General features: G+C 41.5%; 1 protein-coding gene across 2 annotated transcripts in view; it reads left to right on the top strand.

Annotated features, from left to right (window-relative positions):
- GRHL2 (grainyhead like transcription factor 2) overlaps positions 1-17,059 on the top strand; it is a 159,764-nt gene that overhangs the window by 49,694 nt on the left and 93,011 nt on the right. For both annotated transcript variants that reach the window (XM_067017416.1, XM_059042994.2), the window contains exons 3-4: positions 2,985-3,052; positions 7,731-8,124. In XM_067017416.1, coding sequence (XP_066873517.1) covers positions 2,985-3,052; positions 7,731-8,124 — 462 coding nt within the window. The remainder of the gene's footprint in view (positions 1-2,984; positions 3,053-7,730; positions 8,125-17,059) is intronic.

The following is a 17,059-nucleotide window of genomic DNA, read 5'->3' on the forward strand; positions in this document are numbered from 1 at the left end:
TAAAAAATGATGAAGCCCTAAAGCAAGACGGTTGTTCCCTGGGTCAGCATTTGTAAGGTTCTCCCTAAATCAGCCATTCTGTTTGGTCAGCCATACTGCATAGAGACAAAGCAGTATGTTCAAGAAATCACTGCGTATTTGTTTGAATAAAAGCTGGCAACTGATTGTGTGTGTGTGTGTGTGTTTGTGTGTGTGTGAGATTTGGTGGGAAAACCCTATAATTAGGATCATAATATCTAAGCTGATTCTCAGATTAATGAAGGCAGAGTACAGAAGAAGGGCTTTGGGGAAAAGGATAATTGTATGTTGAGTTTGGTGTGCTTGTAGGATGTCTAGGTAGGGTTGTCTGATAAACAGTATTGTGGGTCTAGACTTGAGAAAGGGGCCTGAGTTCAGAGGTCTCAGTTTCTCTAAGAAGGACAGTCTTTGGGAAGCCAAAGGTAAACATGGTTCAGGGTGACCCAGATGGTAGCAAACCCAAAGGTTTCCCTTTGTCACATTATGCCCGATACTGTAGACTGAGCAGGCTGCTTAGAGCTGGCATCGGTGCATCTTAGCAACACTAATGTTCACTTCCAGGAGTCTTTGGGAGTTTCTAATACGTTTTAGCGTTTGGAATCCCTATTTCTTCTATTTCTTTGATTCTGCTTTTTGCAGGCCATTTTGATTGATTCAGTCATTCTTTCTTTTTTTTTTTTCTTTGCGGTACGCGGGCCTCTCACTGTTGTGGCCTCTCCCGTTGCGGAGCACAGGCTCCGGACGCGTAGGCTCAGTGGCCATGGCTCACGGGCCCAGCTGCTCCGCGGCATGTGGGATCTTCCCGGACCGGGGCACGAACCCCTGTCCCCTGCATCGGCAGGCGGACTCTCAACCAGATTCAGTCATTCTTTCAACAAGAATTTAGTGAGGGCCTGCTACATTCCAGGCGCTTGGGACATAACCATGCACAAGGTGGACGCTCATGGAGACTGTAGTCTAATCTTGGATATGGGCATTCAGATGGTTCTCGAAGTAAGCTCACAAGTTAGCTTAGAGAAGGCGCGGGTAGGGTGGGGCGGGGGACTGGGGTACGTTCCACGCAGAGGGGACTGTGTGATGGCTCTGCTGCAAGAAGGAGCATTGCATGGTCAGAGATGCAGTGTGGCTGTACACACAGCAGTGATGGGGGTGGCCCAAGTGGAGGCAGAAGAGTTTTTGGAGGCCATGTTCCTGAGAATAACAGGAAGCATTGAAGAGTTTTAAGTAAGAGCATAGTGGGGTCAGACTTAAAGATCACTCTGGATCTTCTTAATGGATCCCGAATGGATTTGCAGGGGTTAAGTGAAGGAGAGGAGAGACCAGTTAGGCTGATGCCGTAGCTCGGGTAAGAGATGTCGGAGGCTGAACCAGGAGGCAGGCATCCACAGGGAAGTTGATGGATTTGAGTCACGCGGGATTTACTGTAATGTCTTCAAGCTTCATCCATATTATAGCATGTATCAGAATTTCATCTTTAAGGCTGAATAATATCCCATTGTATGTATATACCACATTTTGTTTATGCATTCATCTGTAGATGGACATTTGGGTCATTTCCACTTTTTGGCTATTGTGAATAATGCTGCTATGAACATGGGTGTGCTGAGCATTAAAATTTTATGTTTATCTGTCATTTTCAGTAGATGATAGGAGCTATGTTTTATTCATTTCATTTCTGTCTAGCACTTAGTAATGCCTGCTACATTGTAGACTCTCATCATTGACATGTGAGTGAAGGACAATTGATTTACCTTATTTTTATTTAACAAATGTGTATAAATTCCCAGACACTCTAAGTGGCTTTCAAAAAATTAACTCATTTAATTTTACTAAACACCCTGTGAGGTATAGGACTACCATTATGCCTGTTTTACAGCTGAGGAAACTGAGACAGAATTAGTAAGCGGTAGAGCTGAGATTTGAACCCAAACAATCAGGTCTAGGCCTGGACTCTTAGCCACCCTGCTATGTTGCCTCCCTTGCCCAGCTAGCTGGGCTTGCATACACATTCAGGTGAGTGGAAACTATCCATGAGGATTGCTAGGCCGGAATCCAGAAGAGAGATGCCTCTCATAAACGCTCTCATGTCAAAATAGTGAAGGCAGTGTTTTGAGTGCAAAGGTGTTTGGCTAGAAGGAAGATCTGGAGATTTAGGAAAAAACAAAATCAAAAACAAAACCAAAAAAAACCCCAAAACATCCAACCAGCCAAACAAATCTAAACCCACTATTCATGTGTTTGAGAACTATGGTAGAGATAGGTAAGCGATCCTTAATGTGGTAGGGCAGTCAGATGATGTTCAGGAACACAGCTGGTAGGGGTATCCCTTCTCTCAAGTAGCACTTTTTCAATAATCTTTCAGGTAATACGTTGGCATTGTGGTTGTGAAGTCAATAATAAAAGTGCTTTAGAAGAAGAAGGGTGGAAGCCAGTTCGAGAGCTAGGGAGGGTAGGTAAAGTCTGGACCAAGTGTTAGATGTTGCTCCCTCACTGGACAGTGCAGCCCCCTACCCAGTTGTCCCCCCTGCATGTCAGCACCTGGAGTCCCTCATCGGAGTGGAAGGTGAGTCCCTGTTCCTTAACAGGATACCTGTTGTAGCTCCAAGATGTTTTCTGTCTGCTCCAGAGCACAGATGCTCTTACCCTTTCCCCTCATCCACTCCCAACCAAGGTGGGGAGGGCTCAGAAGGTGCTCAGGTCCAGCGAGAGAGAGTTGCCAGTGTCAGCAGGGCACAGCAGAATCAGGATTGCTGTGGCCCTGCATTGATCATCACCCTTTTGTGTCTGGTCTGCTGTTATTGCCAATCAGGCTAATTACCTTTAACCATCTCCTGGCCATTGCAAATTTGCCACCGTTCTCTGGAGAATGTTCCATTTCCTTTTCTTTGCTTATGCTGGTGTCAAGCTCTGCACGAGGTCACAGTTGCATCTATGTAAGTCTGACTGATGGTTGGTGATGTTTTCAGGTTCCTCGAGACAAGAGGCTGCTATCTGTAAGCAAAGCAAGTGACAGCCAAGAAGACCAGGATAAAAGGTATGATAATATATACAGGAATTTGCCTGACTCCCCAAATAACTCTTTTTCTATGTTTTTCGAAAACAATAGTATTAAACTATAACTTTTGTTCTTGAGAGGATATGGGAGTCAAGAAGCTTAATGTCTGCTACCTGGTTTTGGAGTCTGGAACAAAACTGGATCTCTCAGGCGGGAGAGAAAATTGTATTTTTTGGTTTTGCAATTCTGCAAAGGGCCATCAGTATCTTCCAAGGAGGCTGCAAATCCCAAGAGTTGGAGGTGATATACAGGCAAGATAGCCTACTGCTGGCATGAACTTTTCTGTCCATCCAATGGCTGTATGACTGCAATGAGGCCCTTGAGGGAGTGAGACATTTGAAGATCATCTTTGATAAGGGGGAGAGGAAGGAGGCCAGGCTGATCTCAGTCTAGGGAGGAGCTGGTAGGAAGCCATGGGTGGCAGAGGACACTGTTGGAGTACAGGGGCAGGAAAGATGTTAGGAGACCATAGGTCATACTCCTTTCCTTCAATCCTGAATTAAGAACCAGTTGAAAAACAAGAAACAGACAGATGGAAGTTAAAAAGGAAAAAAAAATCAATTTTATTTCTGATGAAGCTAATTAGAGAATGTGATTTTGAACCAGCAATTTGTAACATTTCAGTCCTGACTTAGATATGGCTATTCATCCAGTCCCAAGCAGGACTTCAGGCCTCCCTGAAGGGTCAGGCCACTGATGGCATGGCCGCGGTGACTGGAGTGTCCCCTTTCTGTGGCCAAGATGATCCAGACATAAAGAGGGAACCACAAGGGTCTGAACCACCTTGCTCAGCTACTTCTCCCAAACTCACCAATCAAGTACATCTCTTCCCCTACAGAGGGACGGAGAAGCCACAGTGCTTTTCTGTTGCGGGTTTTTCCACTTGGAAACGTGAAGCCAGGAGAAATGAAGTCTCCTGCTAAAACACATGTCAGAATCTTTCCTGGCCTTGATAGGAACTGCTTGTGACATTGTGATCTTGTCATACAACTATCAGTGGGGACCACCCCGCCAATCAGTGCCCTGTGCTGTGTATCACCTCTAAGGCACACCCCCAGCAGAAGATAAAGGCTTTCTGCATCTGATCTGTGGTTCCAGAGGGATCTTCTGATGGTCTATGCTGCTTTGGGGCCCTGGGCACTAGTGAGTAGCAGTGATGACAGGGAGAAAGAGGCTGATGCTCTTCAGGTCCTATAACTTTTCCTCCATCCAGCCAGCACTTATTAGGCTAAGCAAGTGCTGTCTCCTAAGTCCTATACCAGTAATCACTGAAAAGTTGGGGGAGGCTCTGGGGGTGGAGGTGGGGAGGGGAACGAATCTAAGATGTGTGCTCTGTATGTATCATAATAGACAAAAGAGCCCATGTTTTGGTAAAGTATCTTTTAGAACAACATTAAAGACTGACAGCCACTCATTGTATTTTAAAGGCCATTTTTGTGATATCAATGGAGTGCCTTAAAAAAAAAACTGGCAGTGAGGTATAGACAAACCACCTTGTATGGACTGATTATGACTTAGTCGACTTCCGGTTGAATGTAATTTGGAAGGATATCATTTGGTCTGCAATGTACTCATGAATTAAGGTGCCATGTGCTGACATGATATCATCACAAATGTTCGTATACAGAAGTCGCCACTTTGGAAAGTAATCTCAGTGTCATGACCCCAATTTTTTTTTAAAGTATATTTCAATGAACCATTCTTAGCCTTGCATTTTTTTCTCACATTATAACGTTTGGTTCAATTTTAAATTCTATTGCAGGTGAGTCAGTATATCTCACAATAATTCTTATTTTGTTCTGATCATCCTTTTTTGGATGACTTCCGGAGTTCTCTGGCATCAGCTTTTAAAGTTGGTGCTATTCTATAGAGGCACAGTTAACTGACACATTATAGGATGGTGCCGAGTCCGTTGTTCCCTCGTCTCATGGCAGTGATGATTCAACTAGATTTGCACAACTCTATTAGTTTGCTTATTTATTTGTTTATAAACACACCAAATTTTTTTTTTTTTTTTTTTTTTTGCGGTACGCGGGCCCCTCACTGTTGTGGCCTCTCTCGTTGCGGAGCACAGGCTCCAGACGAGCAGGCTCAGCGGCCATGGCTCAAGGGCCCAGCCGCTCCGTGGCATGTGGGATCTTCCCAGACCGGGGCACGAACCCGCGTCTCCTGCATCGGCAGGCGGATTCTCAACCACTGCGCCACCAGGGAAGCCCACACCAAAAATATTTTGATGTGTGTTTCTTGTTTAGAATCCAAGTGTTTTGCATGAATTAAAGCCTTAAGAAATTTGGACCAAAGTGGACTCTAACTGTAGAGGAGTTGATTAATTCTGAATATTTTGGCAAAGCCAGTAAGGCCGTGCTTGTGCAAAGCCCAGAAGTGCCGAAAGTGGATAATTGCTTTGGTAGCTAATGAACGTAGACCAACCATCCTACACCCAACTTGCAGGACATTACTCACAAGTATTAGTAGTTACTCCTCCACAGAAGGGTCCCGGATAAAATGAGTTTGAGAAATTCTGGGTTACACTTAAACAAGTGGAGGAACCCTTGGGGGCCTTTACTGTGTTCATGACTGTGACCCACCAGGGTGGTCTTGTTTAGGCAATTTTAAAAAAAATATTGATTTTATCATGGTCTCCTTTCTTTGAGGAACATGTATTAACATTCTATGCAGTGTTTTCAACAACAAGGTTTAGGAAATACTGATATAAATGGGTGGTCTGGGTTTTGGCATCATCCGCTTACTGGATTCAGATTGAACATAATTTCTAAATTTTCACTGTGTCTTAGATACAGATTCATTGTATTGATTTAGCCATGAAAGCAGCTTATTACTTAAAGCCAGAATGTTTATAGAGTCACGATTTTATTCTTTAAAGGATTTGTTTCTAGAATGATTTCTACAGGTCTGTGACTGACTCAGAGAGGTCCAGGTATTTTTCTGTTGACTTTGTTCCTGTGGAGCCATTCTTTCCTCAAGCTTCACTTTGAAGTTTTATCTGAAAAATCAAAGCTAAAAATACCAAGTCCTGTTTGAGAGGCAAGCTCAGAGGCGAGTGGATTTCCTTTACAGAGAGGACCCACGAGAGCTCAATTCTTGGAAGAACCAATTTCATGCAAATATTTCTCTTGATGAGAGATGGCTGTAAGCCCCAGAAAGCACATGCTAATTTTTTAAAAAAAAAAACAGACATTGGGAACGGGGCTCCATGCAAAACGTGCATTTTCTCTCTGTGTCATTCAGAATAATCTATAAATAAGTAAGAGGTGGCCTCAAATCTTACTGGCCACAAGGACTTCGCTAGTAAAATCATTTTGCTATCAATAACGCTCTTTTTGTAAGAAGTTTCTCTTTGCTTTTGCTCTCTCCCAGAATTCTGTAGTATAGATGAAAGTATTTCATCTTATCCTGGCAAGAATTAATCTTCTAAATCCTTTCCTTTCTCTTTGTAGCACAGGAGGTCTGAGATTTGAGAGATCTTGTCTTACATAAGCCCAGTTACACCACTTCCTTAAGCCCTGAAAGTAATTCAGTGCTAAGGACATCAATGAGCTGATGTTACTTCTCGATTTAGTGAAAATATTCTAATGATGAATTCTCGTTATATTATTTTTCCTGCACGGAGTTTAGCCCGCAGAAGAGTGAAAACTATTCTTCCCATTCTCTTCCTTTAACTTACTGTCCTGCTCCCACCTTTTTAAAAAAAGCTACTTTAAAATGTTTTCTTTTGAAAGCTTTCAAACATACACATAAATAAAGACGATGGTATAACGAACCCCCAGATACCCATCCCATCCTCCAGGTTCAGCACTGATAACTTTGTGTTACACCTACTTAATCTTGACCTTTTCTTTCTTTCTTTCTTTAAAATTTTTATTGCAATAGTATTCAAAATAAGTTCCTGGCTTACTTTATGTCATTTCACCTCTAAAAACTTTTGATTTGTATCTCTAAATAAACAAAGACATTTTATTACCTAATTTATTTTATTTTATTTATTTTATTACCTAATTTATTACCTGATAATGATAAAATCATTATCACATCTAGGTGAGTTAACAGTACTTCCTAAACGTCAGCTACCTCTCCGTTCATATTCAGTTGTCTCAAAAATCCCACTACCTCATAAGTGCCTTTTTGGTTTTTTAGATCAGGATCCAGACAAGATCTGCTCATCCTATTTGATTATGTCTTTTAAGTTTCTTAACCTAGAACAAGTCTCCCACTTTTCTTTCTTTTTTCATGCCTCTGACTTATTGAAGAAACCAGGTCAGTAAGATGTGTGGCATTCTGGTTTGTATGATTGTTCCTTTTCAATGTTGTTTAAATTATACTTCCAGCTCCCATATATCCTGAGAACTGGAAGCTAGATGGGAGGCTTGCTTGACTTAGATCAGCTGTTTCCGGGGCGGGGGGTGGGGGTGGGCAATAGCACTTTCTAGGCGGGGCTCATTGCATGATACCAGGAGGCACATGTGGGGAGTTTTCCTCCTTCTAGTGGTACAAAGATTCGTTGCATTCCGTTGTAAAATTTGCCATCAGCTTTCTCCCGAATGCATTAGCATCCACTGATTCTTGCTTACATCAGTTATTAGGAGTTGCAGATGTTTCTAATTCTGTTCTGTTGCGGGGTGTGGGTTTAAACACACAGAAACTGTCTTGGCACCAGTGGAGCCCAGAGTAGTTTGAGTGGAGGAGAAAACCGAGTGCAGGTTCTAAAGACTGTTCCAGTGAACCTTTCCCTAAATCAAGACCACCTGGAGAATTCCAAACGGGAACAGTATAGCACGAACGTCTCTGAGAGCGCAGCCGTCATCCCCATGGCGGGAATCACAGTGGTGAAGGCCGAAGATTTCACACCGGTTTTCACGGCCCCACCTGTGCACTATCCCCGGGGAGATGGTGAAGAGCAACGCGTGGTTATCTTTGAACAGACTCAGTACGGCGTGCCGTCCGTGGCCAGCCACAGTGCCTACCTCAAGGATGATCAGCGCAGCACGCCGGACAGTACTTACAGCGAGAGCTTCAAAGACGGAAACCCAGAGGTGAGTCCCCGGCTCTTACATCAGCAACTGGAACTGAAACCCAAAACCACCTAACTTGTTTTCTCTGTTTGCTTTTTAAGTGGGATGAGTGAATTCAACTGTGAGTTTAAGGTTTTGTTTGTTTGTTTTTAAACATGTCTGCATCTTTTTTCATAAACGGGTTTTATTAGACCGTTGGCCTAGGTGTGTGGAGGAATATTTCCGTTTTCCTGCCTCTTAGATGACAGATTCCTTGACTGGTTTTAGTTTTAGTCTTTTTGTGTGTGTGTGTGTGTGTGTAGTACGCGGGCCTCTCACTGTTGTGGCCTCTCCCGCTGCGGAGCGCAGGCTCCGGACGCGCAGACTCAGCGGCCACGGCTCACGGACCCAGCCGCTCCTCGGTATGTGGGATCTTCCCGGGCCGGGGCACGAACCCGCGTCCCCTGCATCGGCAGGCGGACTCTCAACCACTGCGCCACCAGGGAAGCCCCCAAGTTTTATTCTTAAGATTAAATATTTTTGAAGAACAAAGAGCTGTTTGCGTGGAAATTTCCGACTTTGTAAAGTTTGCACTTTGACCTCTTCTAGTTTGTAACTTTCCAAATGGCAGCCAAAGATGTTGCCTGTTCATCATTTTTTAAAACAATATAACTCTTTAAAGACCTTCTCTGATTGAATACTCAAGAAAGAATTGGTATTATCAATAATCAAGTGTGTACATGTATGTGTACTTTGTACCTCACAAATAGATTCTATGTATTCTTCTCATGTGCCCAAAGAACTTACAGAAGCAATGATCTTTGCTTGCTTGTTTTATTTTTTATTTTTATTTTTTGCGGTACGCGGGCCTCTCGCTGTTGCGGCCCCTCCCGCTGCGGAGCACAGGCTCCTGACGCGCAGGCTCAGCGGCCATGGCTCACGGGCCCAGCTGCGCCGCATCACGCGGGATCCTCCCAGACCGGGGCACAAACCCGCGTCCCCCGCATCGGCAGGCGAACTCTCAACCACTGCGCCACCAGGGAAGCCTTGCTTGTTTGTTTTAAATTCACACGTTTTAAGGGCACAGTTTGAAAATTTTGGTAATTGTTTACAATTATGTAACCAACATCAGAATCAGTGGAAAGTTGCCACATCCTAAAAGTTTGAATTTGAAGCCCTCCCCTCTCCTCTTCCTCGTGGCAGACACTAATCTGCCTTCTCTCACTATACTTTTGCTTTTTCTAAAATTTCATATAAATGGAATGGTATAGAGTCTTGTATGTTGTCTTCTTTCATTTAGCATAATCTTTTTGAGATTCATCTGTTATTGCTTGTATTAATAATTTGTTTCTAAAATTACTGAGTAGTATTCCATGGTAGGCATGTATCACAATTTATTCACCAGTTGGTGGATATTTGGTTGCTTCTAGATTTTGGCTTCTAGGTTTTGGCTATTATGAATAATGCTGCTGTGGACATATGCTTTCATGTGTCTTGTGTAAATACCTAGGACTGCACTTGCTGGGTCATGTGGTAAATGTATGTGAAACACTGCTGACAGTGCTTCAAGGTGGCTGGAACATTTTCATTCTCGCCAGCAATACCTGAGGGTTCCCGTTTTCCATATCCTTGCCCAAACTTGATATTGTCCGTCTTTTTAACTGTAGTTGTTTTAGTGCGTATGTGATTGTGTCTCATTGTGGTTTAAAATTGCATTTCTCAGGGGCTTCCCCCTGGTGGCGCAGTGGTTGAGAGTCCGCCTGCCGATGCAGGGGACACGGGTTCGTGCCCCGGTCCGGGAGGATCCCACATGCCGCGGAGCGGCTGGGCCCGTGAGCCATGGCCGCTGAGCCTGCGCGTCCGGAGCCTGTGCTCCGCAACGGGAGAGGCCACAACAGTGAGAGGCCCGCGTACCGGAAAAAAAAAAAAAAAAAAAAAAAAAAAAAAAAAAAAAAAAAAATTGCATTTCTCTGGTGTCTAGTGATGTTGAATATTATTCCGTGTGTTTATTTGACCATTCCTATAACTTCTTTTGTGAAATGTCTGTTCAAATAATTTGCCCAATTTTTAAATTGGGTTATCTGTCTTCCTTTTATTAAGTTGTAAGAGATGCTTAAATAGTGTAGCTCTTTATTAGTTATACATTTTGCAGTTTGATAGCCGCTTTATTTTCTTAACTATGTTGTTCAAACAGCAACAATATTTAATCTTGATGAAATCCAGTTAATCAATATTTTCCTCTTAGAGTTTATGCTTTTGATGTACAGTTTAAGAAGTCTTGGCCCAACCTAATATCACAAAGATTTTTGGTTTTTTTCTAGACATTTAATAGTTTTACATCTTACGTGTAGGTTTATGATCCACTTTGAGATAATTTTTATATCTGGTGTTAGAGAAGGGTTGAGTCCCATTTTTTTTCCCACATTGATATCCAGCGTTCCAGCACCATTTGTTGAAAAGACAATATTCTTTCCATTTAATTGCCTTGGGATCTTTGTAGAACAACAATTGCTGATATACTTGTGGATCACCTCTCCAGTTTTTGACCCAGAATATGTAATGCTTTTTTTCTTGTCTGTAGTTCAGGTCAGCTGCTTCCACATTTAGGAGCAGTGCCTTTACATTTGAGTCGATGGTCACTGACATCTCATTTTGCAGTCCACCTGGGTCAGTAAAAGACAATGGCAGAAGGAGAAAACTTGTGGTTTCTTATTTCTTAAAGAGGAGTGACTGTGGTGGCAGTATACCAAATACTTGCAGCCTGATACCCATTTAGTTGCCAATGGGACAAAATTCAGCCACCTGAGGCTGAAATTGTAACCCTAAATAATCATATTTTAAAGTAATAAGCATTTGATGAGCACTTACTTTGTGCTGGGCATCATTCTAAGTGATAGATACTCATTTAATCCTCACAAAAACCCTATGAGGTACTGTTATTGTCATCTGTGTTTTCCAAATGAGGATACCAAGGCACAGAAAGCATAAGAACACCCACGGTCGCACCGTAGCAAGTGGAAGAGATGGGACTTGCCACAAGCTGTCGGGCTCCAGGACCAATGTCCTTAGCTGTTACCTCTACACTCAGAGACACTGTGGGACCTTCCAGTTCTTAGGAGCTCCATAACTGAACATAGTGCCTTGCTTAAATGTGTTTGTTTTTTTCAACGAGGATTCTTTGTCTACGTCATTAGCTATTTCTCATCTTTCATATGAGAATAAGAGGAACAAAAGGAACCGACTCTCTGCGGCGTTGGGAGGGCCTCACCGTAGACAAGTCACACTAGCAGCCCTTCTTTTCCTGGCCTCCCATTCCTGAGTGCCTGCTGTAGTCTATGAAACTGGGGAATGAGTCGAGTGAGACACAATAAATTCCCTGCCCTCACCAGGCTTCCGTATTTCTTGGGTTCTGGTAGCTTTATATCAAACTTTCAGTGTCCTTGTAATAAAAATATTATCTTAAAGTTTGCTTCTTTAGCTTCCTGTGTGGTGTGGCTTAAAAGAGTCCACCACCTGCGGCTGCTGCTGCTTTTTTTTTTTTTTTTTTTTCAAACTGAGCAAGGGATCTCGTAGGGTTTTTGGTATTGTTGACTAGTTGATTTGCCCTCCAGCAGTCAGGGGTGCTTCTGTAGAGAAAAGCAAATAATTCCACATAGGAATGTGAGGTGCATACTTTTTCACTGAAGGGTTGCTACTAATGTTTTTCTCACACAGTGCAGAAATGTTCCATTAGTCACAGAAGAGTCCATGGATATGGTCCAATGTCAACGGAACCATCGTGCTATTTGGAGGATGTGTTATGAGTTGTTTGTGTTGTAGGTAAAGAGGCTTATGAAAGGATGCAGTTGTATTGGGGGTTTTATTTTGAAGTGGATGAGAAAGCAACTTACCAGAAACTAAATGTGAAAATTATTTCCACCGAGTTTGGTTTAGCTGCTCTGCTAGTCTTGGAAATCAGTGTTTACATTGCATATTATATTTCAATCTGATGTAAGTTAAATGGAATGATCTATCATGATCTTTAGCCATGGCACTGTCAACTGGTTATAAGATCAGGTGAGCTCAGAGTGATTTCACCAAGTAAATTTCACTAAGGAAAATTTGTCTAAAACCTAGCACTTCCTTTAGGCAAACTACTAAAATGTCTACTATTTGTTGAATTAGCAAGTTTCGTTTGCTATTAGAGATGGCTTCTTCTGTGTGTGTGTGTGTGTGTGTGTGTGTGTGTGTGTGTGTGTGTGTAGTGGTACCACGAAAGGGAGCAGTTTGGTTCAACTGAGGCTAGTAGCATTAAAAAGTGCTTTAATGACTTTATTTTAGCTAATTTGATTTATATTTTATTCTGTATCCTCTTCGTAGTAACATTTGGTAAATATTTGTTTATACTGGGTGTTAGGCATTGTGCTAGATGTGGGAGTAGAGGGCAGGAGGTGTGCCTTTGTTTCTGCGCTCTAGAAGGTTACTGTCTATGTAGCTGCTATTTATTGAGTACTACTGTGTGCCAGGCACTGTGGCTTACACACTTTATTTCTAATATTTACTATACCCCAATTCTGCAAGGAAGGTATTGCTCTTCCCACTTTACAGATGAAAAAACAGAGATTCAGAGAGGTTATGAATGTGCCAAAGGTCACACAGCTAATAAGCAAAGTGTATAGTTGATAAATGTAAAACAGGGTAGTATTAACACCTAGAGTGTTTTTAGGAAACATGTAAACCTTGAGAGACACAAGAAAGAATTTTTACAGAAAAATCATATGTATTGTCATCATAAGAATCAAAGTAGAAGAAAGAATTTGCTATTCTATACTACAATTTTGTATGTCAGTTAACATAAGTCTAACTGTATGAATGAAGGAATACCAGATCTCAGTGATTTGATACACTAAATGTTTATTTCTTGCTAATAATAATCTTGATAGATGTCTGCAGACCTGTATTTTGATCAGGAATCCAGGTTCCCTCCATCTTGTGACATTACCATCTCTATATGTGGCTTCAGGGTCACCCCAGCTGGGGAAGAGAGACCATGGAGATGGCACACTGAGCTGTAAATACTTTGACCTGGAAGTAATGCTGTTACCCCTGTTCACATTTCATTGGCTAGAACCAGTCACATGGTCTTAACTAACTGCAAGAGGTTAAGAGAAGTCTAGTTTTCCCATTTAGTCCTCCCATGTGCTCAGGAATGAGAATGATTTATGAGTGAGCAGCAGATATCTCTACCACGTATTTCATTATTTAGTCCCTGGTATGTTATTTGTCAAATTAACATCGTTTGCAGAGAATCCTGAAATAAAATCAAAGAATTATTATTTGTTATACCCAACAGACATATGATGGTTATATCCATTGATGTTACATTCATCTGTAGACTGATACTGGAAGTTACCCTGGATCTAAACCCTGTTCAACATGACTGATTTTTAACTGATAGTTCACTTCCCACCACAAACTTAAAGAATAAAATCTTAAAAATGTTGATTCAAGTACTGAAATGGAACATGGCTTCACTTTTGATTAGTGCAACCAAATTTGTTATGTTTATTTTAAATACATGATATAGTGCATATGGTACCACTAAAACTTCTATTATTTTATTAGTTTGTTTTTGCACCAAGCAAAATTTTGGAAAATCCTTAGCATACACATTTTATACTTGGGAAGGATTTAGGTTTCTTTGTACCTAGTCAAATTTTACGAGATTGGATGGCCTATTATTAGGTTCCTAGGGGCCATCAACCCAGCTCTTGAATAGAACGGCTCTGGAAATCCCCATTCTGTTAAGGCTGTTAACTTTGCAGCACCGTTTTGATGCTTTGATCACTGTTGTCTCTTGAAAATGCTCTTAGCTTTCTGTCCGCAGCTTCAGTTATCATCTGTGTCCTGAATAGTTTTCACATTTTTTTTCTCCAGCCCAGTTCTCCTCTCTGAGCTCCAGACCTTTATGTTCAACTGCCTATTTGACTCTCTACCAGCTCAAAATCTGACTTACAATCTTCCCTCATGTTCTCTGCTCCAGTGGAGGGGCACCACCATCCTTCTGGTTTCTCAAGCAACGAGGATTTTTTTCTTGATACTTTGCTCTCCGATAATCCCCATCTAAGTCATTATCAGTTCTATCAACTTCACTTTCTTAAATCTCTCTGAAATCACTTATCTCCATTCTACTTCCACCATACTGACCCAAGCTATCATTATCTCTGGCATATAATACTGTCCACTTTTGTACACTGTACCTGGGATGGTCTTTTCAGAATGCTAATCTGATCATGACGCCCTCTCACTGAAATCCCATTGTTTTTAGGATTAAGATCTAAATCTTTAACGGGTTTACAAGGCCTTGCACGTTCTGTTTCTCCTCTGCCTTTCCCACCTCATCTTGCACATCTTTCCCCCTGGTGCTGTCTGCTCTGAGCATCATTCAGTTCTGTGAACCTGATCTGCTCCCTCCTGCCTCAGGACCCATGTGCCTGCTACTGTTTTAGAACTGTGCTGGGCGATACTGCAGTCACTAGCCACATGTGGCTATTAAGACGGAATACAATTAAAAATTCAGTTCCTCACTCCCACTGTCTCCATTTTAAGTGCTCAAAAGATACATGTGGCCAGTGGCTACCATGTTAGTGAAGGTATAGAACACTTCCATCTTTGCATAAAGTTCCATTGGACAATGCTATTCTAGAATATTCTTTACTACCTTCCACACCCTTCCTCCTGTGTGACTTCCTCAAGGAAGCCTTCCCTGTCCCCCCCTTTCAGTCCCTAGTAAAGTCAGTTTTCTTTGTATCTAAGTCCACCAGCCAAAGACTACCGTGAACACATCTGTAGTCAAAGTTACGTTTATTTAGCCTGCTTCTTCAGGGGACCCTTAGGGACAACTCAGTAGGAGAGAGTTGGGAGGAGCTCTTGATAGTGTTTGGGCTTGTTCTGGATGAGTCTAAGAAGGGATCATGGAAGTGACAACCAGCTTTGGATTTCATATGTCAAGACGTTGGGGCAGTCCAGAAACTGGGTACCTCAGTCATCATTGTTCAGGAGATGGGATGAACAAAGCAGGGCTGAGGATATCTTTGCCAAGAAAGCATCAATCCCGCAGAAGGGGGGATGTTACTCGCTTTTGTAGCTGTGTTATTGTCTTCTGGGGTTCTGTTGGGAGCACTGCTTATCTTCTGTTGGCCTTGTCTGTGTGCTATTGGAAGCAGTACGTTCTGTTAGAACCATCAAGGCTCATTGTCAGTGGGGCTGATTTTTACTTTCTCGGTGGTGATGTGCTCTCCTAGAACTCTGTTGCTCTTCCTTAGAGTGCTTGCACATAGTTTGTAAATTTTTAAATTAATGATTATTTGACTAATATTTTTCATCTACTAGATCGGAAGCTTCATGACAGCAGGGACTGCTTCTCTTTTTGTTCACTGTGGTATCCATAGCACCTAGCACGGTGTCTGATGCAAAGTAGATGCTCAGCAAATATTTATTGAAAGAGTGGATGAATGAATAAATGAATCATAAGACCTAAAAAAATTGGTGGCTGATCAAAGACATGGAATTATTTAGCTATATCCGATTTTACCACTGTTAAGGAATCATGGTCTTTTCGTAGTAGATTCTTAGCAGATGTCTCTTTCCTCCCACCCAAGGAAAAAAGTAGAATTCTAATATTCAAGATTTAAATATAACATTCTAATATTCCTTGATGTCTAAAGTCCTTTAGGGATAATCTAGAAAATATATGTTACCATACTTCCTTTACTACCATTTTTCTCGGGCCAAATGATTAAGAAATGTTTAGATGCACTGCACCAAATCACAGCAAGGTATGGTGATGTTGGCTGTCTGCCTGCCTTTTGGCATCCTACAAATTATATTAAAATGTTTCCAAACAGTTGTGGAAACTTGGTAATTGTAGTCAGAATGGCCTGAGTGTTTTGGTTCTAATTCTTTTTTTTTTTGACCAAAATTTTTTATTTGACTAAATTCTATTTCATGCATAAGCATGACAGTCTCTCCTGTTTATTAGACTTTGGCAACAACAAAAGAAACAAGCAGCCTTGTACAGAACAGTGAAAATGCCAAGGGTGAGGGTAGCCTACAGTTTTACTGTAGGATAAATATATATATATATATATATATATATTTTTTAAAGGCCTCTCTCCCTTTGGCCATATCAACAATCATTTAGGGCCATCATAAAGGATTGTGATGTTTTCCAGGTAGACGATACATTTAATTTTTTTTAAATTATAAAGATAATGTAACCGAATTAAGGATAAATGTTTAAACTCGGAAAAAGTGATATCCATGTCAGTAATATGTCAACTATTTTAATTTTTTCATAGTTCTTGTTTACATGCTCATATTATTGGATTAAGAGTTTTTATTCGTAAGCCCATAGTTGACAGTCTTTTTGAGTCTGAGTAGTTGCAGTATATCACATCTTCTTACATCCCCTGGGAATTAGAACCCTAGAATTTATCAGTCCAATATGTTTTAGTAAGCAAGCCTATTCTCAGGCTGCAGAGTACTATGGCATGGACAATGAACTCATTCAGGGCCATGCTTATTAATACTGGTTCACCATGTGTTGTTACGGGTTACCACACATTCCTTCAAAGAAGACCTTGGAAATGCATCTTCTCTGTTCTTGTCTTCACTTCCTTAAATGCTCTTTTCATCATGCTACCCTCCTACTCCAAAATTTCCTAATTCTTAAATATATTAAGGGTCAAAGCAAAGTTCACAACAGCCATAAAATCTTTCCAGAATTTTGCTGATCTTCCTTTCCTGGTAACATTCATTCTGTACTTTTCCAGTCAGGACACCTGAATAAATGAATGGATGAATGCTTTAACATAGACCTTCATATCTAGTCATTTGCTGTATTTCAGTTTCTTTGGTTGTTGTCATTTCTCGTATAAATTTCCTCACCTCCTCAACCAATTTTTATATGTTTGAGGCAAAGAAAGTGCCTTATATA

The sequence above is a fragment of the Kogia breviceps genome, chromosome 17, assembly GCF_026419965.1.
Source record: "Kogia breviceps isolate mKogBre1 chromosome 17, mKogBre1 haplotype 1, whole genome shotgun sequence".
Taxonomy (NCBI): domain Eukaryota; kingdom Metazoa; phylum Chordata; class Mammalia; order Artiodactyla; family Physeteridae; genus Kogia; species Kogia breviceps.